Genomic DNA, 27,272 nt, shown 5'->3' on the forward strand with positions numbered 1-27,272 from the left:
TTGTAGCAGCACCTCTGCAGTCCCTCACCACAGTGCAATCTGTCTCGCAATAAGGACCGAATCCCAAAATCCAAAGTACCCCAGATCTGTGCATGTCTGTGAGAGAGTGTGTGTGTGTGTGTGTGTGTGTGTGTGTGTGTGTGTGTGTGTGTGTGTGTGTGTGTGTGTGTGTGTGTGTGTGTGTGTGTATCTGTGAGAGTGTGCATGTGTGTGTGCGCGCGCGCGCGAGTGAGTGAGAGAGACAGAGAACATGGTGGAAGAATATGAGGCCAGGAATTGCCGTCCACCCCAGCAGTGTCAGTGCACAATTTAAATCACTGTGGTCTCGTTCAAGTTTCATATGTTCTTGGCTTCAAAGAATTCACAGAATCAAACAAGTGCTCAGGGTTGCATACAAGTTGAAGGGTGCAAGGCAAATAGGAGTGTTTTTACAACAACATTCCAATTTAAGAGACAAGTACACTGTGCCATCAAGTGATTTCTTGATCAGAGTATCCCATCAGTTCACCTGTGATTGTACAGATGCTATGGGATAGGTCCCAGCCACATCTCCAACACTTTCAACATGCTCACAAGAACAATCAGCTACTTTGATTACCCTGATCCTTCGATTCTGCTTGAGCAAATTCCTCCAGGTGGGCCTCTATCAGATCTGCCAGTTTATGAAGTACTTGGGAACGTTGCAAAGGACTTTTCGCTGACCATGTAGGGTAGGCATCTTTGGCAGCATTTACAGCAGCATCCACCTTCAGAAAAAGAAAGTTTAAAACCAACAAGATCACAATATTGCAAATGTTTTCCATTTCTTCCACAGACTTATTCCACAATCTTCAATTAGTCAGTGGTTTTATTCTGTTTGATTGCAGCTGGATCAATGCAATCCTGCTTTTCTGAACAATGTGTGTGCACGATCAACTGGTTAATGAAAAGCACATTCTTTTGACACTTGAAAACTCAGTGTGCCCATTTCACTGAGATGTGTCGATGACAAATTGCACTACATTTACTTGTGAATCAGGCAAACGCAATTTAAACACGGTAATGTGCTGGAAATCTGAAAGAAACACAGAAAATGCAGGAAATACACAGCAGGTCAGGGAGCATATATGACGTGAGATACACAGATTATCATTCAAGTCAAAGGTCTTTCATTAGAGCTGGGAGAAGTTAGAGAATATAATGGGGTTTGAGCGAGGGATAAGTGGGACAAGGAAAAAAAGAAATTACGTGACAGGTTGGAAGACAGGAGAGATTAAATGTCTGAAAAGTTAACTTCTAGAGCCAAAGGGAATTTGGAGTCAGGCTCTCTGCCACATTTGGCTCGAACTGAACATTTGCTGACTCCAAAAGTCTTCATCCCTGTGTAGATTGATATATAAGTAGATTTTCTATAACGCGACAGTTGCATTCTTGTGTCACCTCACGCAATAGAAAATCGCCGTAGAAAGGCACGTTATAGGGATACCACTACACATTAAAAATAAAATTGCTGTACCTATACAGCAGAAAGTTTGCATTATCGAAACAGCGTCCACTATTCATCAATCGCGTTCCAGCCAATTAATGTTAACAAACATGGATTATAGTGAAACTAACCGTACATTAGTAAATGCCACTATTACATTATTGGTGATAATAGGAACTGCAGATCTGGAGAATCCGAGATAACAAGGTGTGGAGCTGGATGAACACAGCAGGCCAAGCAGCATCTTAGGAACAGGAAAGCTGACAATTCAGGCCTGGACCCTTCATCTGTTGAAGGGGCTAGGCCCAAAACATCAGCTTTCCTGCTAAGATGCTGCTCGGTCTGGTCTGTTCATCCAGCTCCATACCTTGTTATCTTATTTTACATTATTGGTACAGTTTTTCACATGACCTGCTGATTTAGTGTTTCCTTTGTTTCTGAAACCAGACTATCGGATCATTGCTGCTTTTCATACTAAAAATATAAACTTTCCTCCAGACACTGAACTCTAGGGCACTTCATGTGGTGCAGCCTTTTTTCTACTCCTGAAGAAAATAAGACATTCCGCTGTAAGCCTTTCTCATATCTTTCCAAATTTAAGCTTTACTCATTATCTAGGTCTGTTGGTAGTTTATGCAGTGCTGAAGAAATTTATTGAAGAAGAGAATATGTCTCGCAAGCATGCTGTACCCAGCCAGCAATTTCCAGGCAGACACCCACATATTTGAAAAACAGAAATATTGAGATTGGGAAAATGTTACACTAATGTAAACAGACCTCGAGCCAGCTTCACATACAAACAAGGCATATCTAGCAATATTAAATGTCACAGTTGTATTTGGCTTTGTGTGTTAGAATTATTTCAAGGTGCAGGTGTAAGTGAAATATACATGCGGATGTGGGATGCGTGTCACGATTGCATTGTTTGCTCAAGTCATCTAGTTTGTTTGTTTCCACGCTGAATACCAATTGTAGCCCAAGTAGATGTGTACTCAAAGGAAATTAGGGATGGGCGATTGCTGTCAACCTTTCCAGCACTGCTCAAATGCCATGAAGGAATAAAGAAAAGTTACACGATTTACAAAATGACAATCTTCCCTAAGTATGTAAGGCTCCACAGTATGGCACTATTATCCATCAATACTCAAGAGCTCAAAAGGCGACAATTCAGAACTAAACATGCCCTAATCTATTTTACTACACAGCTGTTGAATTAAGTTTTCGCAGCTTACGGGTCAAAGAAGAGCAATGAATTCAACTCAAACACAAAAATCGGATTTGTTCATGGCTATATTTGATTGAAAGCTCATTTTAAACTCAACAGACCTTTAATGAATGATATGCTTGAACTCTGTATAAATAAAAGGTCAACAGATGTTACCTGAGTGTTGCCAATGTTTTCTGGTTATGTTTAGATTTTCAGCTGTAGTTGACTTTTAGGTCCTTTCTTTGATCTAGGTTAAATGTCTTTGGAAAGCATTTCTTATTCTGGCTGATGCAAACTGATCAGATTTATTGAATTCTTTGGAGTGGCTTCATATTTCCGGGATAGCAAGTAAAGAAGCTGACGTGTAGGAATATATCATGGTCAACAGTAGACATGACTGTTAATTCCTACTTACTTGATTAAAAATATAAGAGATTATTAACAACGCCAAAATCTATTGTGTTACTGTCATTCATTCATCCTTTACTGTTTTGGCATTTGTAGCTGAAATCACAGTCAATTGTAGAGTCACTCTGCCACCTTCTGGAATCGAGGAATTGCATGAAAGCTTCATACAGGCAATAATATTTACCCAGATTTCTGGGAAAGTGGAACCCTTATCTGAGACACAAAGCAAAAGCTAATTTAACTGACAGCCCAAAACAGATCCAAAGTATAAAGAAGGATGGGCACGGTGTTAAAAATCTCAAACACAATCTCTACCCATTCAATCTCCAGCACTCGCTTGACCTTTGAATCCTCCACAATCTCCAGCCCCCATCAGCTCCCTGGTTTTGGGCAGCCTACCAGACCCCGCCACCTCACAACCCCAACCAATCACCATTCCATTCTCTCTGCCTCCTTCAAACTCCAGCTCCACACCCTAATTACTTGCCTGATCTGCTTTCTCTGACACTGTCTTGACTAGTCACTTATATATGAGCCAGGAGGATGTCAGCTCTCATTACAATTGCCTCCTGCTCTTGTATCTCCCAGCACACACCTCCCACCATCCGACTCTTACCCCCAAATTAACCAAAAGGGGGAAGTGATGGCCGGTCTAGAAATCCTGAGCTCCACGTACCCAGCTTGTCCCTGCCTCACTAACCGGTCCTTCCCCCTACCTATCCCCTCCTCGCACTTCAAGCCCCACCCTCATCTCCTACCTACGAGCCTCATCTCGCCTGCTTGACCTGTCCATCCTCCCTGGACTGACCTATCCCCTCCCTAACACCCCACCTACACTCACCTTTACTGGCTCCATCCCTGCCTCTTTGACCTGTCTGTCTCCTCTTCACCTATCTTCTCTTCTATCCATCTTCCATCTGCCTCTCCCTATTTATTTCAGAACCCCCTTCCCCTCCCCCATTTCTGAAGAAGGGTCTCGGCCTGAAATATCAGCCTTCCTGCTCCTCTGATGCTGCTTGGCCTGCTGTGTTTATCCAGCTCTACACCTTGTTGTCTCCTGCGTTCTGGGGATCTGTGTTTGAATCCCGCTATGGCAGATGGTGGAACTTGAATTCAATTGTGAAGAAAATCTAGAATTAAAACCCTAATGGTGACCATGAAACAATTGTCGAGTGTCAGGAAAAACCCATCTCGTTCAATGATGATCTTCAGTGGACATTAGGACCTTAAAAAATATTACCTGGTCTAGTTTGCAGCAACATGGTTGACCCTTGAATTGCCCTCTGAAATGGTCTGGCATGACACTCACTTGTACCAACCGCTTAAAAGTCTCAAACAAGGAATGAAATTGGATGGACCACTTGGCATCGACCAGAAATAACAACAGCAAAAACAGCCCCATGAATCCTGCAAAGACCTCCTTACTAATATCTGGGGGCTAGTGCCAAAGTTGGGGTAGCTGTCTCACAGACTAGTCAGGCAACAGCATGTGCATGAAATCATACATGACATACAACATCCCAGACATCACCAATGCCTGCCCCACTGGCAGGACAGGCCTAACAGAGTTAGTGGCACAGTGGTATTCAGTCAGGAAGGAGCTGCCCTGGGAGTCCTCAACATTGACTCCAGACCCCTTGAAGCTTGAGGTATCAGGTAAAACATGGGCAAAGAATCCTGCTGCTGATTAGCATGTACTGCCCTGTCTCGGCTGATGATTTTGTGCTCCTCCTTATTGAGCAACACTTGAAGGAAGCACTGAAGGTGGATTACACTCTGAGAGGGGGATTTCACTGTCCATCATTGACAGTGGCTCAGCAACAGCACTTCTGATTGAGCTGGTCAGGTCCTAAAAGGACATGGCTAGAGACCGAGTCTGCAGCAGATGGTGAGGGCACCAACAAGAGCGATAAACATATCTGACCTCACCCTTGCCAATCTGCTGGCTGTAGATGCATCTGTCCATCACACTATCAGTAAGAGCGACCTCTGCACACACTTCCGCATTCATACTGAAAATACCTTACTGCGTGCCGAATCACACTATCACCCCGCTAAACAGGACTGTCTTTGAACAGATCTAGTAACTCAAGGCTGGGTATCCATGAGGCACTGTGGGTTACCAGCAATAGCAGAATCATACTCCAAGCAAACTGCACTCTCATGGCCCAGCATATTCCCCACACTACCATTACCATCTAGCCAGAGGATCAAACACAGAGAATGTCGGGGAAGCTCAGCAGGTCTGGCAGCATCTATCGAGACAGAAACAGAAACAGAGCTAATATTTCAAGCCTTGTATGACTCTTCTTCAGAAGTGATTTTCCGAGTTTCATCAGCAGTTTCTGTGTTTATTTCAGATTTCCAGCATCAGCACTATTTTTCTCTTGATTAAGCCAGGGAATCAATCCTGGTTCAATAGAGGGTGCAGGAGGGCCCACCAGGAGCAGCACCAGCTATATCTAGATATGAAGTATCCCCGACCTACAGACGCCACCGAACAGAATTACTTTCATGCCAAACAACATAAGCTACAAGTGATAGACAGAGCTGAGCAATCCCACAAACAACGGATTAGATGTAAGTTCTGCTGTTTTGCTGCATCTAGTTGTTAATGGTGATGGACAATTAAACAACTCACTGGAGAAGAAGTCTCTACACATATCTCCATCCTCAATATTGTAACATCCCAAATGTCGGCGGAAAAGATAAGGCTGAGCATTTGCAACAATCTTCAACCAGATGTGCCATGTGGATGATCCATCTTGGGCTCCCCCAGAAGTCCACAGCATCACAGATACCTGTCTTCAAGCAATTTCATTCACTCCACATGATATGAAAAAACAGTTGGAAGCACTAGATGTGGAAAAGGCTTTGGGCCCTGACTTCATTCTGGCAAAAGTACTGAAGATTTGAGCTCCAGATCTTACCACATCCTTTGCCAAGATATTCTAGTACAGCTATAAAACTTGCATCGACCCAACAATGTGGAAAATTTTTACACGCTATATAACTCCTTCAGTGTTCACTCCCTCCACTTTGACATACAGTGGTAGCAGAGTGTAAAGTCCTACTGGACCATAGGTCTGCACTCCCGTTAGACAGTCAGGAATGACTGGTCATTGTTTAATCTGAGGGTGACCACACCTCAGGCATGGGGAGAATTTTATAAGGGGAATCCTTCATGGTAACTTCAGCCAATGCAGGAACTGAACCCAAGCTGTTTGCTTCACACTGCATCACACCAGCCATATCACCAGTAGTTACAGTGAAAAATCTTCCTAAGACTCTATACACAGCACGTGACAAAGCTGCAACCCCTACCACCTAGGACAACAAGGGCTGCAGTTACTTGGAAACATCACCATTCCAAAGCATGGACAACCCTGATTTGGAATGGAATCTACAACTGTTCCTACTACATTGCTCGATCTTACTTCCGAAATTCCCTCTTTAATAGCTCTGTTTGTCTATCCACAGCACATGGACTGCAGCAGCTGAAGAAGGCAGCTCACCAACTGCTTCTTCAGGGCACATAAGAATGGGAAAAGAAAGTGGGACCAGCGAGTGATGCCCACATCCTGTGAATGAATTTCTTTTAAAAACGCGATGCTTGGTGCTGGTGACCATTCACTTTGGACCTGGCTGCCTTGTGTAGTGCCCTAGAATAACATTTCTGTCCAGCACCTCAACCTCAGTATGTACATTTACTCCTCCAGATATGATCAACTCCTGTTTTAACTACTTGTCTTCATATACTATAGGTTTATCTTCTGTATAAAACCAAGCTTTTCCTGTAAAAAAAAGACTTCGAGTTTTCGAGATAACAAGGTGTAGAGCTGGATGAACACAGCAGGCCGAGCAGCAAGGCTGACGTTTTGGGCCTAGGCCCTTCTTCAGAAATGGGAGGAGAGAGGGGGAGGTGCATAGAAGATGGATAGAGGAGAAGATAGGTGGAGAAGAGACAGACTGGTCAAAGGGGTGGGGATGGAGCCAGTAAAGGCGAGTGTAGGTAGGGAGTTAGGGAGGGGGTAGGTCAGTCCAGGGAGGACGGACAGGTCAAGGGGGCGGGATGAGGTTAGTAGGTAGGAAATGGGGTGGGGATTGAGGTGGGAGGAGGGGATAGGTGAGAGGAAGGACAGGTTAGGGAGGTGGGGATAGGCTGGGCTGGTTTTGGGACTTCGAGTTTTCATGTTTTTCATGCTGTCATTGTTGGGATAAGATTAATACGACTGTGAACAGATTAGTCCATGCTGCAGTTTGCGATTGTATTTAGCTCTATAAAGGTAAAGCTACTATAGTGCCAGTGGACTTCTAAGGCTACTTTTGTTTCTCTCTAATAAGACAGCGACGACTCTCTGGAGTTTAACCTGAGGATCACCATTCCTTAGGTGGAGGGGCAAAGTTGAGAAGATGGTACCTTTATGGTAATCTCATCTAGTGTAGAAATTGAACCTGAGCTGTTGGCATTACTCTGCGTTGCCAACCAGCAGACCAGCCAGCTGAGCTAACTGAACCCTATAAACTAGGCCTATAGGCGGAAAAATATAACTTGTTACATTTATAAAGACACATTATATTCAGAATTATATTTTGAGGCAATAGAAATTTTTAAAATCTCAACTGGACAATACTCACTTGCAATTTAGGGGCTCCTTAACTCTCAGCTCCTGACAGTTAATTTTTGGTCACGATCCTAAACTATTACTCTTCTATCTCAGGGGCTAAGTTATAGCACAGCCTATGTGCAGATAGAAATAATGGTCAGTAGCTTCAGGCTTTCCACCTTAATCTGTGCTGGTGCTGAATTCTCAAGTTGCTGTCAGATTCAGATAAACATTCGCAGTAACCCACATTGGCCACAATGAACACAACAAACACAGTGACACAGATATGAAACATTCATTCGTGATAGTCACTGTTGTGACATTATCAGGAATTTAACTTTTAAGACTTGCTCACAGTGGGGTAGCTGGCAGTGGATCAGGATTCACGGACATCAGTATTGTGCTTTTAGATTTTCCTGATTGATTTGAGCAATGGGTGTGATCATGACATACACCTACCTACTGAAGCTCCCTTAAATTAAAGATGACAGACAGAGTGGTACCATCCTACAACTGGCAGGGTGTAGAGACAAGTGGGTGAAACAGAGAGAACAAGGAGCAGCAGGTGGTTATTTGCAACTCAGGCTTGCTCTGGTATCCAATAACGCCACGTCCATTCCGATTGTAATCACAAATCCACATTCCCATCTGTAGTGATTGGAACCAGGTGGACCTTGTTGACTATGAGGTTCTTGGTTGGGGTTGTTAACCTGGGCCAATCAGAAAGCCTTGGCTGACCAATATAACCAGGTGATTAGCATCTCCTCAGAGGAGGGCTAATTTTGAGCTGGCTTGCCACAGCCAGTATACTGTGACCTAGTAAATAAAAGGGGAGGGGAAAAAACTTGGTGATGGGAACTGGCCTCTGTGTGGTTATTTCATATTTATTCTGTCACTACTTAAGAGTTTTCCACTAAGTGAGAAACAAATTCCAATTTTGTCTTTCATTTCCACTGCAGTAGGGAGAAGAAAATTGCACAGCCATTTGGACTCACCCAGTAACTCAAAGTTGCACATAGTTTTATTTTCAATTCCTCCAGAAAAAGAAGATAAATATAGCTAGGATTAGAATCTCCTCAGTTAAGGACTGACTCCGAGCTGGCTGGCCACAGTCAGTGTGCAGTACACCAGTAAATAAAGGGGAACTTGGTTGTGGGATATCAGCCTCCATGCAGTTACTTCAGTAGTGACAAGAGTGGGATTGGTTGAGAATGATTCTCCTAGATTGGCTCAACATTTCTCCATTGGAAAATAGTTGTCTTAGTGAAGTCCAAGCGAAATAACCAGGAATTTTTCAAGAAGGGTTTGAGACCATCAAAAGGGGCCAAAACCAATTGACACATTGACCAGTGAGTAATTCCAAGATTTTGGCACTGGGCGGGCCTTGCGTTTTCCTTGTGGGTAAAAGTAGAGGCAGAAATCAGGAGGCTGGAGAGTGAAGGAATCATCAAATCAGTGCAGTTTGCGGAATGGGCAGCTTGGGTCCTACTGACTGTGAAGTCTGATGGCTTGGTTTGCCATTGTGGTGAGTTTAAACAAATGGTAACCTGCTTCTCACAGATGGATAAATACCCCATCCCTCACATAGAGGGAAAGCTGGTGGGGGGAGGTGGTCCCTTAGGAAGCTGGGCATGAGCAACACCTACCTGAAATTGCGACTGGATGAAGAGCCCCAGAACTGTGCTCCAATTAACACCCATAACTGTTTATATCAATATACAGACTGTCATTTGGGGCATCGTCATCCAATGGTATTTTGCACATAAGGACAGCTTAAAGCAGCAGCCTACAGCGTCAACTAATACCAAACTGTCCTGGTTCCTGTTCAATTATAGGAACATCCCGCACACATTAACAGGGACAGCTCCAGCAGCATTGTTGATGGGCAGAAGACTCCGTACCATGTTAAACCTGATAATTCAAGGCCTGGCAGGGTGGGGGACAGCAGCAGGAATGCCAATGGCGGCCAAGTGCCTCCTCTAGGTGAGACAGACAATTCTATTCAGGGGATGCGGTTTGATGCTGGAACCATGGAAAAGGGCCCTGAAGGATTTCAGGTGAGGTTGACACCAGGTCAGGTCCCACATGTTACAAAGTTCGGGTGGGTGATACGGTCCTGAACAAACACGTAAATCACCTGAAAGCTGTTATCCCGCAAATGGGGCAGCAGCAAAACATACCTGGCCCCTTAGAACAACCAATTTCCTTAAGTGTCAAGGAAACATTGGAGTCTGAAATGGATGCAGCCTTAATACCACTTCCATTGGAAGAGGAGGTGGAAATTCTCCCGAGATATTCCAGATGCAAGAGACTGGCCACGGTCCAGTACACCCGCCCATGTCTGAGTCCGAGTCAGAGGAACCGGACGTGGTGTGAAAACGTCACAAGAGAAGCTAGAAGCGAAAGACCAGGCCTACATCACTGTCTTTGGCAGGGGAGGGGAGTTGTTAACAATCCCAATCAGGAAAGCCTTAGCAGACAAATATAACCAGGGGACTAGACTCTCCTCAGTTGAGGGATGACTCTGAATGACGGCCAATGTACTGTGCCAAAGTAAATAAAGGACAATGTGGTGAAAGGAACTGGCGTCTGTGCAGTTATTTCACCATCTCACCCTGATAATCTTCCACCCGTTCTTCACCAAGTATCGACCAACCTCTATCTTAAAAATATTCCATCATCTTCTCAAGGAAAGTGTATCAAAAGACTCACAATCCTTCTGGAGAATCAATTTTGCTTCAGTGAGGGAAGGGTGCCCCTGTGGTTCTTTGAGACATCCTTGAGGCTTTGCGACATGATCCACAAAAATATTTTGTTCCCCACGCTTGGCAGAAACAGCTTGCCCCCAAATTGATGCACAGATAGTAAGAACTGCCGATGGTGGAGTCGGAGATAACACAGCGTGGAGCTGAAGCGGCACAGCATCAGGGGAGCAGAAAGTTGACGTTCTTCAAAGGGTCCCGACCCGATACGTCAACTTTCCTGCTTCTCTTATGCTGCCTGGCCTGCTGTGTTTCTTCAGCTCCACCCTGCGTTATCTCCAAATTGAAGCAGACTTGTCTGGAAATAGCCATAAAGCTGCAAAGCGAGAGCGTGCCCTCTCCAAATTGGGTGCAATGCTGCAAGAGCTCCAAATAATTTTATCAGGAAAGGTGCATGACATGGTACATTTAATTGTTAATCCCTATGCTCTGATTGACCTGGACTTCTCCTGCACAGCACTCAAATGACCAACACATACTTGCACCTCCCACCTATTTCCCTTTGTTGAGGCTCTGCCTCACTTCTGACCCCTGAGCAGACCACAATTAACCTCATTCTCACACCTACTCCCTCTCTACAAATGGTGTCATTCTATTTGTCACACTCTGAATGCTCCTCTTTCTCTCCTTGCAGCAGAAATCACAAGAGGCAGAGAACCACTGAACCATTCATAGCCACCTTGGCCAAGCAGATGACAGTGCGCTGGTGACAAGCAGAGTCTCAGCAATGCATGGACATTGATATCGGAGATAAGCATTTCACACCAGCCCACTAGCAGAATTAGATCATGCAGCCACATGCACAGAATGCTCCCTCACGTAGACATGATGTTAACAACCAAATGTTGATCTGCACAGGTTGATTTTGAACCTCTCAATTTTGTCTGTTTTAATTTATGATTTTCATCACTCTCAGAAACTGTGACCATTGATATGGAAGTGGTGTCAGAGACAACACAGACCCCTCAGGCATCCTGAAGAAGCACCATCACAAAACTCACGTGTATTTCCCAATGGCCCAGATGCACATATCAAAGCAGAACCTCCAACACAGAGAGCTGCATTGTTACTGGGAAGCCATGCACTATAGGTGAATAGGAAAATGTATAAGAGACCAGGACTGCAGAGGACAATCCCCTGGAAGAACACAGAAATCTCCAAGCTCTGTTCACCTGAATGCAGACACTAAGTTGCAGGAGGGCCCAATGATGAAGAGGAATATTCAGAGCCACAGAAGAAAATGTGTGGGCTTCTGTCAGCATTTCCATAGACACCGTACATCTGTGGAGAGGGACTGCATGAGTTTGCTTCGAACACGAGTGCCAGGATGACTTGGACTACTGTGTTAACATCTACCTCGCTAGAAAGTCAGTATTAGGCAGGGGCTAGGGAGTGTTAAATTGGGAGGGGCTGTTATCACGCAAGTCCACTCTTGACACTTCAGAACTGTTTAAAGACCTACTGGGGAGAGTTTGAGACTGGCATGTTCCAGTAAGGAGGAAGGATAAGCGATGGCAAGGACTCTTGGATAGCGAGGGCAGTTGTGAATTTAGTCAAAAGGCAAAAAGAAGCATATGTAAGGTTTAGGAAGCTAAAATCCATCAGGGCCCATGAGGAATATAAAGTACTCAAGCAGGAAATTAGGAGAGCAAGAAGGGGCCATGAAATGACCTTGGCAAATAGGGTTAAAGAGAATCCCAAGACATTCTATAGATACATTAAAAACAAGAGGCTAACTATGGCGAAGGTAAGACGACTCTAAAACAAAGGAGGGAACTTGTGCTTGGAGGTGGTGAATGTGGGTGAAATCCTAAATGAGTTCTGTGCATTGGTATTAACCCAGGAGAAGGATATAGAGGATAGTGAGATTTGTGTGGAGCACGCTAATATGCTGGAAGAAGAAGTGGTTTTGGCTCTTTTAAAGAGTATTAAGTGACTATGTCCCCAGGGCCCAACAGTATCTACCCCAGGTTGGCAGAGACAAAGAGGAGATTGCTGGAGCCTTGATCAAGATCTTTGTATCCTCGTTAGGCACTGGACAGGTCCCGGAGGACTGGTGAGTCGCTAATGCTGTTCCTCTGTTCAACAAGGGAAACAGGGATAATCCAGGAAACTACAGACCAGCGAGCCTCATGTTGGCGGCTGGGAAGGCGTATAGCATGCTTGCCATTATTGGTCGGAAAATTGAGTACAAGAGTCTGGATGTCATGTTGGAGGTTTATATGACTTTGGCTAGGTCACATTTAGAGTAACGTGCTCAATTCTGGATGCCACATTACAAAGAAACAACAAAGAAACAAAGAAACCTACAGCACAGGAACAGGCCCTTCGGCCCCCCAGGCCTGCGCCGATCAAGATCCTCTGTCTAACCTGTCATCTATCTTCTAACGGTCTGTGTCCATTTGCTCCCGGCCCATCCATGTACCTGTCCAAATATATCTTAAAAGACGCTAACGTGTCTGCGTCTACCATCTCTGCTGGCAACACGTGTGTAAAGAACTTTCCACGCATATCTCCCCTAAACTTTCCTCCTCTCACTTTGAACTCATGACCCCTAGTAATTGAGTCCCCCACTCTGGGAAAAAGCTGCTTGCTATCCACCCTGTCTATACCCCTCATGATTTTGCAGACCTCAATCAGGTCCCCCCTCAATCTCCATCTTTCTAATGAAAATAATCCTAATCTATTCAACCTCTCTTCATAGTTAGCACCCTCCATACCAGGCAACATCCTGGTGAACCTCCTCTGCACCCTCTCCAAAGCATCCACATCCTTTTGGTAATGTGGCGACCAGAACTGTACACAGTACTCAAAATGTGGTCAAACCAAAGTCCTATACAACTGCAACATGACCTGCCAAATCTTGTACTCAATACCCCGCCCAATGAAGGAAAGCATGCCATATGCCTTCTTGACCACTCTTATTACAGGAAGGATGTGGAAACTGTGGAGAAGGTGCAGAAGAGGTTTACCAGACTGCTGCCTAGATTAGAAAGTATGAGCTATAAGCAGAGGCTAGAAACACTCAGATTGCTTTCTTTTGAGTGGTGCAGGCTGAGGAATGGCAGGATATGGAACAAGGGCAAACAGAAGGGACACTTCATTGCGGTCCAACTATTCCAAAGCTTTTTACAACAAGACAAACTGCATGACAGTATAAATTCTCACTAATCCAACACATTTGTATTGATAGGGATCTGTAAGGTGGTGGGGAGGAAGGACAGAATTGTTAGTGGCGCAATCTTTGGAGAAGCACAGAATCAATAGAAACTTCCAGATTCCAGTAACATTCTGCGCATGTGCAGATCCCAAAAGTTGTTGTCAGGGTCACTAGAGTAGGGGTCACAAACATTGACAGTTCTGTTGCCAAAATGCAAATCTATTTTCAAGTGCTTGTCAGCAACTCTCATTTCATCAGGCTTAAATGACTACTTCTATTTAAAAATAATTTCTCACTTCTACCGAACAATCACATTTACTGAAATCGGAAAAGAGAAGATCTTTGTACCATGACACAACTTTGTAATGAATCATTACCTCAGGATTCACAGTTAAATACACATGGTCAGTCCAAAGTGCGATGCATTATTGATAAAGCTGCCAAAAAATTTTGAGATTGCATACAGTATCGAACTAAGTGATTTACTTTGATGTCACAACAGGTTCAGAGGCCGTATTCTGGCCGATTGTAGATCATTTCATGAAATTTTTGTTATGTTTTACACTCAAATATATTGAACAGTGGGTTATGTTTAAAATATACATTTAAAGTTACCACTCACTCAGAATTCATAGCCCTATTACTTACATTGTAGTTTTATTTTTCATTTGAACAGGTTAGCTGGAGTAAGCGAAGGAAAGAATAATAAAACTCTTATTTTGACACAATTCATAATCTACAAAGTTGGTAGCTGATATAGAATTGTAAGTTGACTGGGTAAAGAGGGGGCTTCTCTAGCATCTTCTGGAGATAACTGGTGAGGTCTTTCTCCACTATCAACTGCATCTTTAAATTTCTCCTCATTCTCTTTCACCCTCACCTCCAACAAGTGTGAAGAGTTAACAAATTTCTTATCACTATATTTCAGACTCTGTCTGAGCTCAGCTCATCCGTGAGACCTACCTCTTGGTTCCCTTGAACCTATTCCCACTGAACCTCTTCCTATGCTAGCTGACATTTCAAAAACTGCCTCTCTTCAGGTAATGTCTCTCAAAATTCAAAGCCACTGTCGTCAATGCCCTCCTCAAAACAAATTCAATGTTGACTCTCTGTCTCTGTAAACTAGTGCTGCAGATCCCAACTGCCTGTGCAATCTAAAGTTCATGAACATATTACTACTTCATTAATATGCACTTAAATTCCCTGCAAATCTATATTTGCATCTTTTCATGTGTTTGTGCCTGTGGAGCATTTTCTCTCCTTACTCTCTTTGCAGGCACTTTGACACATTCAACCTCTCTTCCTCCTTCAAAGTTTCTCCCACCTGGTCAAGCTCAATGAGACTGTCACGACCATTATCAACCCACCTGTAGCCAGAACTATTTTTCCCATTTGATGCCACTAAAAATTGTCACGCCTCACTGGGATAGCACATATAGATCAAGCCCAACTATTTCCACAGTCGTCACAGAAGTTAAAAATTTTATCAAAGTCCCTCATTTACCCAAATTATCAGAAAACACAGATCAGGTTTCTGCACTTCATAAAGGACTACTTTTATAATTAAATACTACTAAACAACTATGATTTGTTAACATATAACTCCCTAGTTGAAACTCTAAGTTCTTTATTAAGCTACTCTGCACAGGCAGACAAACGGAGTGTTATGGGTGAAAGGGGAACAATAGTGGGGAGTCAGTTCAAAGGTCCCAAACCATAGGGTTTGCTGAGAAGAATTCACCAGGATTTTATGTTCCTCAATCTCTGTTTTCCAGATTATTTATGCTGCTTTGTAGGAAGCATAGACGGTCAGTGATATAACTGCAATGCCTTTTGGTTACTAGTTAAAGACGACAGCTTACAGCAACTTGTGATGGAAAATAAATTGGCTTTCTTCAGGCTTCAGATATTTTGACGGAGAGAAAAACTCACCATCTGCCCTTTGCCATAGTCCTAAGGCTGCTGCCAGTATCATTCACAGCCAAAAGCTGTAGAGATACCCAGGAGCTAATTGGATAGTCATTGTCCAGCAGGTGGCCTTTGGTATCCACATCTGGTCAGAACTGTACAAACCAATCAGCAACCTGTTGCCAGGTGAATCTCGCTTTGTCCACACCCCTCGTGCGGGATCACATGCAAGCAGTCCCCCTCAAGGCTTGAGCAAAACAATAGTATGGGCATGATTTACAATGAGTTTCAGCACTCTGTTTTAAAAGTGCAGCAATCACTTCCACAATCCTTGGTTTTCAAAGTAATTTTTGAATTTCAGTCCACAATCAATAATACCGAAAAATAAGATACAGTGTTTTCAAAGTTGAGCCTTCCAAGAATGTATCTCCATTTCTGATCAACATTATGGTTCTAAAAGATTACTTGAAGTGAAATAAGCTTTGAGTTGCACGCTGATAGTATCCAAATCTATCGCTTCACTATCCATTTCAACCACACCACCTAATCTGTGCTGTCAGACTGCTTATCTGGCCTCGTCTCAGATAAGCCACAATTTTCTTGAATTAAGTACTGAGGAAAACAAAAACTCTCACAATGAGGTCCATGTCCTAACCATTACTTTTATTTCTATTCCCAACCATCAACTTGTCTTACATCTTGAGCAGAACTTCCAACACCGTATCCTCTCCATCATCAAGGCCATCTCTATAAACACCTCTGTAAACACTGGAGTAGTCGGGTGTGGAGACACAAAACTCTTGGATTCAACAGCATATTAACTGAAGTTCTATTCATTGCCTACTATCCTCCTCACTCTGTAAACTTTAGCTCATCCAGGTTATATATTAAATTACACCAAGTTAAGGTCTCCGAGTATACTTATTCCTGTAGGTTTGCATTGGCTCCAAGTCCAATGCCTCAGTTTTCAAAGTCACATCATATTTGAAAAAATAAAAGATTCCTTCATTCCAGCACACTATTTGTAGCTTCCTCCTGCCTTACAAGCAACCTCGCCTCACTGCACTCTTGCATGTACAGTTCCTAGAACTCTGGTTTCTAGTATGCTTTTAATCCTTCTATTCCATCACTCATGGTCACACCTTTTCCCATTTAAGCTCAATGTGATTCTAAACCACTAACACCTCCTTGCCATCTCCTCTTAAAGACCTCCTTAAAATACAACTTTCTCACCAACCATTTGGTTTGTCCTCCTCATATTTTTCTTTGGCTCAGTATCTATCTTTGTTTAAATATGCCTGTATCCTGAATATTTTGAAATATGTTCTACATTAAAAGATATTTTATAAATGCAATGTTGTTGTAAATTGCACTGAAATTGTGCAAAGACAACAAGGTGTAAAGCTGGATGAACACAGATGGCCAAGCAGCATCACAGGAGCAGAAAAGCTAATGTTTCGGGCCTAGACCCTTCTTAATTTCTGATGAAGTATCTACGCCCGAAACGTCAGCCTTCCTGCTCCTGTGATGCTGCTTGACCTGCTGTGTTCATCCAGCTCTACACCTTGTTATCTCAGATTCTCCAGCATCTGCAGTTCCTACTATCTCTGAAATTGTGCAGGTAGTTTTCGACACTACAACTTGATTTTGGAGCGTGTGTCAGGCATGAGATTTATCCTGCCAGCTAAAACTACTCTCCAGTCAACGGAGCACAAATTTGCGTTCCTGTGTACAATCCTGTATTCACAACCACTGACTGACCATAACTTTAAAAGACAGTAATGGGAAAGCCAACTATTTTCTGATATTGAACATTTGACTGTGAATCAGTGGACCTCTGGGGTCCTTTTGTGCTTCAACTTTAAAGTTATCGTGAACTCTCACTGACTTTTATTTTACCACAATTGTGACAAAGCTCAAGTTTCCAGACCTATCTTCATCTGGTGCCTCCTTACTCAGTGCCAAATGCTGATCTAACATTAATACTGCTGCTTCCACATCAAGACCCATCATTACAGAAATGACTGTAATACTTGTGAGATGTGTGGCATAATTTGGACAGTTAGGACTTGAAATCCCTGGCCAACACTGCAGATATCTCACATCCTGGCTGAAATGTATTTGGTAATCTTTTCTTTCTTTGAACTGAAAAAGATTTGTCCGTATTCTTCCCCACATCATCAACAACGTCTGTGCAAAATTTACTATTGGGAAAATAAGATAACCAATTAGTATTTAGGAGCAATAATTCACAATGATCACCAAAACCACTAGAATTAAATACTTAACATAGATAAATTGCAACTTTTCTCCCCCATGCAATTACTACAACAGATAAAATGACTTCTATGACAGATACAGTGTTGGAACCTGTAGTCTCTTTAATGGACTTTATGTCTTTTCATGGAATAATCTACACTGAGTAGCAAGGTACATTCCTGGATATGAAAAACTATAGCTATCATTGACTGTAGCTATTCTGATGTTTAATGGAGAGGCGATGACCTAGTGGTATAATCACTGGACTGTTAATCTATAGACCTAGATAATGTTCTGGGGACCTGGGTTTGAATCCCTCCATGGCAGATGGTAGGATTGGAATTCAATAAATATCTGGAATTAGGAGTATAATGATGACCATGAATCCACTGTTGATTGTTTGAAAAGCCCATCACTAATGTCCGTTAGGGAAGGAAACTGCCATCCTTACCTGGTCCGGCCTACATGTGACTCCACAGCAATGTGGTTGACTCTCAATTGCCCTCTGGGCAATTAGGGATGGTCAATAAATGCTGACGAGCCAGCGACGCCCTCATCCCGCGAATGAATAGAGAAAAGAAAGCACCGGAAACATCAAAAAAATTTCAAAAACCAGCTGAAAGATTACAAACTGTAAAAAAAAATGCATTAAATGATACACAGTGCAGTACCACGCAAAAACGGTTACTAAAACAACTACAATTCAACACAATGATATGCAAAAGTGGATCAAGTCATCCCAAAAAAGGTGTCTAAAGTATTATGAAATGTAAAACTCATAGATCCTCTAATTCAGTGACTTGTAGGGCTTTGAGCCTAGTGCAGGAAGGAGGCATCATACTGGGTAGCTCTTCATTGACCAACAAGAATATAATGGGCTGAATGGTTTTCTTCTTTGTCATGCGCTTCCTGAGTTTCTGTGAAATAATACACACATCCATATACGCGCACAACACCTTTAAAATATATTTAAATGTTTTTGTTCTTAAATCAGTTTTAAAATCTGCAAAATTTAAACAGTCAATTTTCTTAAGTTCAATGTTACTGCAAAATCTTATTGTATATAGTTCTTGATTATGATTCGCACAGCTAAACAAAATCTACAATAAGAGATAACAAGGTGTAGAGCTGGATGAACACAGCAGGCCAAGCAGCAGGAAGCAGGAAGGCTGACGTTTCACGCCTAGACCATGCTTCAGAAAAAAACAAAATTTACAGTTTCCCAGATGATCCTTCCATATTCAAAACCTTAAGTCAAGGCAACAATAACATCTGAAAACATAGAGGACTCTGACAAGTGCAAGAATAGCTTCCTTGGTCAAGGCAGTTGTGGTGGCTGAACATATTGGGAGTTTACTGTCATGCGGAGCAATGCAGTCTCTGCTATGAAGGCATCCTCCCCAAGATGTCCATCTCATTCCAAATGTTGCCTAATCCCCAAGGAGAGTTAACACTGAGAAATATTGAAGCCCTAATACACTCTGAAGCTTGGTTTTGGTGTAACAGGTACATTGTAACCAGTCTAACAGTACTGTAAAACCTGCTCATTAGGTCATGTATTTTCTTGCCAATGTAATCCACAAACCAGAGTTGAAATTTTTAAATCTTCTGACACCACCAGGATGTTATCAATCTATCTCCATGCAGTCACTTTTAAGCTTCCATTCGGTGTTAATGCAGAAGACTATCCTGACCCAATGAATGGCATCTTCATTAAGTATTTCTCCAAAAGTCAAGCAAATAATGCAGGTACATTGTGTGCCTGCCATTCAAGTGGTAGCATTTAACTCCCTCACTATTAGCATTACAGCTACATACATAGAGCTCAAACCCCATGTTAATCTCTGAGACAGTCATATGTTGTATCTCAAGATTTAAAAATAATTTCATCATCATGATCAAGATGATGTTTAGCATGTAAATGCTGTTTTACCTGCCAGAACAGTTTTGTTGTTGTTTGGAATTAGAAGTTTTGTGTTAATCACTTCTAGACCTTCTCATTCTTGAGGTCATGATATTTTTCATCCTTCAGTTTGTGCAAAAGCTAAATATAAATTCCACATTGGCAGCAAAGACAGTGTAAGTTTCTAGAATGGTTTATCCTATATATCCTGCTTTCTTTTAAATACCAATGCAGCATATATTTCATGTCATGTACCGTTTCACAGACTAAAACATTATTTGTGTAAATCCTCTCAAATTATGACCCAAGCAACAAAATTGCATGACAACCTGTGGTAATTTCCTAACTGTAGGTGCATTGGCCAGTAAAAAATAGTGTTAGCATGCAGGCTGCATAATACTTGCAATTGGCAATGTACTGGTGGACACATAACTAAGTCGAAGAGCTGAATGACTTACTCCTGCTCCTATTTTCTACGTTTCTTTGTTGCCTAATAACTCAGTGACTACAATGCAGCAAGTGTTGCAGTATTTTCTGACCAAATATTTTAACTAATAACAAAAGAGTTTATAATTCCCTTATTCTACATCTCACCACCAGTAGGAATTTCTGATCTAACTGTTTTGGGTCCAATCACTTTTTTTCCTATATTGCATTGAATGTAACTTTATTTTATCCCTAACACTGCTTTCTGAATGAAATATGAGTCACTCTTTATTCGTTGTTGGCTTCAATGTTGTACTGCCTTTCTACAATGCCAGGTGAGTCTTTGCAGCAAGCTGACTTAGAATGCTGAAAACCACCAAAGCTATGTTGTGGATTTATGGCCCTGGGTTACAGATTAATCTCAATGGTGTCAATCTACAATATCTCTAGTTACACTAGAGCTGGTAGACAGTGAAACAGTTATCAATGTCATTGGCAACATTTCAGAAAACATGTGTGAACACTGAGATAAGAGATCTCACCCACCAACTCATATTCTTCGTCCCCACCTTTCATATCATTAAGATTGACAACACTCAACTATAATACCAACAACTGTTTGGGTTGAACAACATCTCAGGCGTCTGATGATATCATCAGAATCAGGCTGACATCTTACCTTTTGTTGGTTAACATTTAATTTGCAATTTATACTCACACAATATAACATGCTTGATAAGCTTTTCAGTACAAACTAACATATGGCCGGACCTCTAAGTCACTGTTTTGCATACACGATTTAGATATATAAAAGCAAATTAGGCTAAAATATAAAAATGACACCATCTTCTATTGGGTCTCCTGAATACTAAGGAAAGCATGATGTTTGGTTCATATTCACCATCTCATGCTATGAGCTGTAACAATTTGCATGAGAAGGAGGAAGAATAAATATATTTCTTTTTATATTACAAAATCAATAACTAAATTCAACCCTGGTCTACATCTCAGCGGACAGAGGAGCAAGCTGCCATCATTTTGAAAACAGCTACCGCGGCTATATATTGTAATTGCCAATACTGTTCAATAATAACTGAATAATTTTAATGCAACAATCTAGGAGCTAACAGACATTGTAGAGGCTGGACTAGTCTCACCTCCTCCTTTCCACTGTCTGGCACCCTGCAGTATATATCTCCTGAGGAAGGATCGTAGGAATCGAGATGCCTGGAGCACGGCACGAATTTCCCACCGATGTAATTCTCCAGCATTAAATGTGTTCTCTGGTGGGCCATTTTCGGCATGTTTCTTCCAGCTTCACAAACAGCTGAGACACAGCAACAGCAGCGGCCACCGCCCCCTTTGGCCAAGGAACAGCTGTGTGACATCTGCTCGAGCCAATCAACGCGCCGCGCAGCCCAACTCCGGCTGTCAATCAAGGTCCATCTTCACCAATAGGCGGGGCGAGGAGGCGGGATATGGGCGGCCCGGGCCGCTCGGCCCTTTCACTGGGGGGCTAGGTTTTTTCTGTCGTTTGATTGGGTCTTGCAGGGGGCGAGGGCAAGGCACGGTCAATGAGTTCAAAGGCCGAGCGGAGATGTATTATCGAAAACCTCCTGATAAAAGAGATGCAGTTCCAATTGAGCAGTACTCACATTTTCAGGACATTTCTTTTTATTCCGTCTCTCTCGGTAGCGGCTGAGATTAATGTCAGCAACTAGTTCCAAATTGGAAAAATGCGAGGAATGAGTTCATGGCCATGGGCTGGGGGGGTGGGGGTGGTGGTGAGAGCAAGTGCTTTTGAATGGATGTAAAGGTGACTTTCGAGAGATACAAGTCAATGACGTTTTCCTTCAGAGTAAAATCAGTGTACTTTGTCGGCAGCAATGAAGTAGAAACTATTGCCAGGGTCCTGTTAGAGGTGGGATCTGGGTATGCTATCCCCTTTCTACCTGTCCTACACACTGTGAGCTTATGGAGGTAAGAGACACCAAATTGTACCTTGATCAAATGGTAGGGCCTGCATGTCCCTTCCTGCTGGCTTTACCCATTTACCAAGTCCTGCATTACTTGCCAAGAGGCACAGAACCGGCCATGACACACCCAATAGAGTTCGCTGTCAGTCAACTTGCAAAGTCATTCTCAGTTCCATGCTGAGACTGTGACCTTCAGCCAGAACTGGTTGGCTGTACTCTGCAGCAAGAATGTGTGGTCATGCCTTGTTTGCTTGTGTACCTTACCGTGTGCTGTGTGTATGCATTGTCATCAGTTAGTCTATCTGTGTGTCTGCAAGCTGCCTGGTCAAAAATCAGTTGGCCACTGTAATGTCTGCTTCATAATTTGGAATGTGTTTTGTTGTTTTAAATAAACTGCCCCACAAAACAAATCATTCCCTGATGATTAATTAGTTGTTAGCCCATCACCATTAACATGGTATGCTTTTTTTGGTGTAAGATGGCTGTTGAGTAGGACGCTCCAGCCAGAGCTTGTCCTCTCTGCCGATTTTCCTTCTCTTTGTCATCCTCAGTGCTTTTTCTCTTTTTTGCTTTCTTGACTCCCGACATTGGTGTGGCAACCTCTTGGTCTCCTATAGGGTCCTCCCAGCGTGATATAGCAATGTTCCAGCCTCCCACAGCGGCATCCTGACACAGCATGTCACCGGCACAGAGATAATGGGAACTGCAGATGCTGGAGAATCCGAGATAACAAATTGTGGAGCTGGATGAACACAGCAGGCCAAGCAGCATCTCAGGAGCACAAAAGCTGACGTTTCGGGCCTAGACCCTTCATCAGAAAATGGGGATGGGGAGAGGGTTCTGAAATAAATAGGGAGGGAGGGGAGTCGGACTGAAGATGGATAGAGTAGAAGATAGGTGGAGAGAAGAGTATAGGTGGGCAGGTAGGGAGGGGATAGGTCAGTCTGGGGAGGACAGACAGGTCAAGGATTTGGGATGAGGTTAGTAGGTAGGAAATGGAGGTGTGGCTTGAGGTGGGAGGAGGGGATAGGTGAGAGGAAGAACAGGTTAGGGAGGCAGGGATAACCCAAGCACCCACTCTCCTGCAAAGATTCCATCCCCTATTCCCAATTCCTTCACCTCTGCCGCATCTGCTCCCAGGATGAGGCATTTCACTCCCGCACATCCCAGATGTCCACGTTCTTCAAGGACTGCAACTTCCCCCCCGCAGTGGTCGAGAACGCCCTCGACTGTGTCTCCCGCATTTCCCGCCACACATCCCTCACACCCCACCCCTGCAATAACCGCCTGAAGAGAATCCTCCTGGTCCTCACATACCACCCCACCAATCTCTGGATACAATGCATCATCCTCTGACACATCCGCCATCTACAATCCGACCCCACCACCCAAGGCATTTTTCCATCCCCACCCTTGTCTGCCTTCCGGAGAGATCACTGTCTTCGGGACTCCCTTGTCCGCTCCACACTCCCCTCCAACCTCACCACACCTGGCACCTTCATCTGCAACCACAGGAAGTGCTACACTTGCCCTCACACCTCCTCCCTCACCCCTATTCCAGGCTCCAAGATGACTTTCCATATCAAGCAGATGTTCACCTGCACATCTGCCAATGTGGTATACTGCATCCACTGTACCCGTTGTGGCCTCCTCTACATTGAGGAAACCAAGCGGAGGCTTGGGGACCGCTTTGCAGAAAGCTTACGCTCGGTTCGCAATTAACAACTGCACCTCCCATTCCTCAGACGACATGTCCATCCTGGGCCTCCTGCAGTGCCATAATGATGCCACCCGAAGGTTGCAGGAACAGCAACTCATATTCTGCTTGGGAAGCCTGCAGCCCAATGGTATCAATGTGGACTTCACAAGCTTCAAAATCTCCCCTTCCCCCGCTGCATCCCAAAACCAGCCCAGCTCGTCCCCTCCCCCCACTGCATCCCAAAACCAGCCCAGCTCGTCCCCCCTCCCTAACCTGTTCTTCCCCTCACCTATCCCCTCCTCCCACCTCAAGCCGCACCTCCATTTCCTACCTATTAACCTCATGCCGCCTCCTTGACCTGTCCGTCCTCCCCGGACTGACCTATCCCCTCCCTACCTCCCCACCTATACTCTCCTCTCCACCTACCTATTAACTTTTCACCACACATTGAGTATATGTGACAGTAAAGGCTATTCTATTCTATTTTATGATAAACTTTACTGTTTCCGAGGGTTCACTATGACAGAACACACACTCACACTTAGTGAGTTAGAGTTGGTTAGTTTTGTGACCTGGTGTTTCACAATTCACAAGTGAACTCAGACATAATGTTTAAGGATTATGTGAAATTGGGCGTAGAGAACAATGCTGCTTCTGTTCTTAGGCAGTCTCTTAGGAAGTTGAGAGTACTGATGATGGCTGATATATTCATTGCGGGATCTGCGGACTGCCAAATGTGGCGAGAAGGGTTGGGTAGATGGTTTGCTCAGAGGTGTGTTTATGCCTCCAATGTCTCAACTTCACCTCTGCAGGTTTCAGCTGAAGTCTTTTACTTCGGGTGGCAATGTCAATGTTGAGGTGCCTGAGTTCCAGAGCTGTGATGACAGTGTAGGACAGTCAGTATCCAGGTTTCATTGTTTGCCTGTTGATGATTTCACTGCTACATTCCAGGAGATGAGTACAATATGAAGAATGTTCCCAAACCAGTGTAATTGGCAGAATCTCACAGTTTTGACCTGGATCTGATATTGGTAACTTGAGTCTTGAACCAGAGAAAAAAAAATGCATAAAACATGAGCATAAGTAGTTTTTGGTCTGGATTACATTTCATAAGGTTGTGATCTTTCACACTGATTTGGATAATTTTGCATGATTCACCCATAACTAAAAGTGATCTCATTAAAGCATACAAGATTTTGAAAGAGATTTTGGAGAATCTGAAATAAGAAGGTAGAGAGCTGGAGGAACACTGCAGGCCAAGCAGCATCAGAGGAGCAGGAAAGCTGACGTTTCGGGTCGAGACCCTTCCTCTGAGGAAGCGTCTTGACCCGAAATGTCAGCTTTCCTGCTCCTCTGATTCTGCTTGGCCTGGTGTGTTCGTCCAGCTCTACACCTTGTTATCTAACATTTTGAAAGGGGCTCTTTATAGATTTATAGTCTTTATATACTGGAAATGGTTAACTTTTCATCAGGTCTGTCCACTTGGGAACAGTTCCTTATCCTCTGATGGTTGGCTCGACTTGGCTACAATGATATTCTTTCATATCAGTTTGTGCCTTTGGCCTGCAAGGTATTTTTGTTTATTAGCATCACAACTGCTAATTCTCAAGGTCTCTTCCTTCATTTCAAATACACATTTTCAACTCTAAACACAATGGCTTTATTCAGTTTGATAACATTATCTGGGATGATCTGATAGAATAACACCAGCATGTTCATAAACATTAGCAGTTCTCTCATTGAACGGTCCGTAACTTTCAAAGTGTGATGGCAATTTGGTCAAGATGATTTAGGCAATAACTTGTTACTATGAACCTTACCTTCTTACAAGGCAAATGGGGCTGTGGGTGAACGTTTCATTCGAAAGAATGACAATGCAGCAATGCCCAGTACTACACTGAAGCCTGACCCTGAATGATATGCTTGGAAAGGATTTTGATTTCATAACTTGCTGCCTGAGAGGTAAGACTACTGCTATTGAGGCCAGCTAATCCTTCAGGAACAGCAATCTCAGGCTTCACCTCACCTTGGAGAAAGGCTATGGTAGACAGAATCATTTTACACAAGTTGTTTCTATTATCATTTGACCATCATTATTGAAAGTGCTAAGGCAAAGTGATAACAAGTATACATCCAAAACTTTACAGCATGAAAAAAATGTTAGAAATGAAATGTGGCCTTGAATTTATCAAAAATTGTGCAGAACTTTAGCTGTATGTGTTATGACATTAATTAATGTTTGTTTTCCCATAAGGTATCAGTTGCTGACAGGGCTGTATTAAGAGTGGTCACATGTTTGTGTGAGCAGAAGATAAATGCCACTTCTGAAAACTGCAACACTATCATCAAGGTACAGTTCACTGCAAAGGATCTTGATTACAGTCACAAAAGCAAAGGCGGCTTAGGAGAGAAAAATAACAGCTTCATTCTATTCACTGAAAGATGGATGCATAGGATTAAAAATAGGCAATAGCATTGTGGCAATTCTTTTTCTTTATTCATTCATGGGATGAGGGCATTGCTGGCTAGGCAGCATTTACTGCCCATTCCTAATTGCCCAGGGAACAGTTAAGAGTCAACCACATTGCTATGGGTCTGGAGTCACAAATAGGCCAGACTAGCAGTTTCCTTTCGTAAACTTTATTAGTGAACCAGATGGTTTATCCCCTGACAATTGATTCATGGTTATCATTAGACACTTAATTCCAGATATTTATTGAATTTGAATTCCATCAACTGCAGTGGCAGGATTTGAACCCAGGTCCCGAGCACATTATCTGGGTCCCTGGATTAACTGTCCAGCGGTAATACAACTACTCCATTTCCTCCCCTAGTAATGTTGTTGGATTAATAACCTAGAAGCCTAGATCCATAATCCAGTTTACCAAACTAATAACCTAGAGGCCCAGACCTATGCTCTGGAGACCAAGGTTCAATTTGCCCCATGTCGGCTGGAATTGAAAGCTATTGTTGATAACCATTGTTGTAAAAATCCATCTGCTTCACAAATGTCTTTTAGGGAAGGAAATTTGATCTTTTGTTAAATTCATCCACTGAACATGAGAGTCACTGACTTGGCCAGATTTATTGCCCATCCCTAATTGCCATTAAGAAGCAGTAGCGTGAGCCTTCTTCAACAGCTGCAGTCCATGTAGTGTAAGCGGCCAACAGAGCTATTAAGAAGGGAATTTCAGGAATTAGACTCCAGCAACAGTGTGGGGCTGTTGTAGATACAGGTCCAAGTCAGGGTTTTATGTGATTTGGAATGGCGATGTTCCCATGCATCGATTGCTCTTGTCCTCCTAGATGGTAGGGAGTCATGGATTTGTAAGATGCCATTGTAAAGTGCCTTAGGAAGATTTTGCAGTGTAACTTGTAGGCAATATGACTGGTTTGTGATGTATGGATTCAATTTCCTGCACTAGTTGTTCTCAACGTCTCCCCTTGCCTGAGGTGTGGCGACTCTCAGGTTAAACCACCACCAGTCATTTC

General features: G+C 43.2%; 1 protein-coding gene across 2 annotated transcripts in view; it reads right to left on the reverse strand.

Annotated features, from left to right (window-relative positions):
• The window catches only part of aldh8a1 (aldehyde dehydrogenase 8 family, member A1), a 38,013-nt gene extending 16,549 nt beyond the window's left edge, over positions 1–21,464 (reverse strand). For both annotated transcript variants that reach the window (XM_048531823.2, XM_048531822.2), the window contains exons 1-2: positions 21,263–21,464; positions 599–746 (exon numbers count right to left, since the gene is read on the reverse strand). In XM_048531823.2, coding sequence (XP_048387780.1) covers positions 599–746; positions 21,263–21,409 — 295 coding nt within the window. In that variant the 5' untranslated portion in view covers positions 21,410–21,464. The remainder of the gene's footprint in view (positions 1–598; positions 747–21,262) is intronic.
• Between the last annotated feature and the right edge of the window lie 5,808 nt (positions 21,465–27,272).

Source organism: Stegostoma tigrinum, chromosome 4 (genome assembly GCF_030684315.1).
Source record: "Stegostoma tigrinum isolate sSteTig4 chromosome 4, sSteTig4.hap1, whole genome shotgun sequence".
Taxonomy (NCBI): Eukaryota; Metazoa; Chordata; class Chondrichthyes; order Orectolobiformes; family Stegostomatidae; genus Stegostoma; species Stegostoma tigrinum.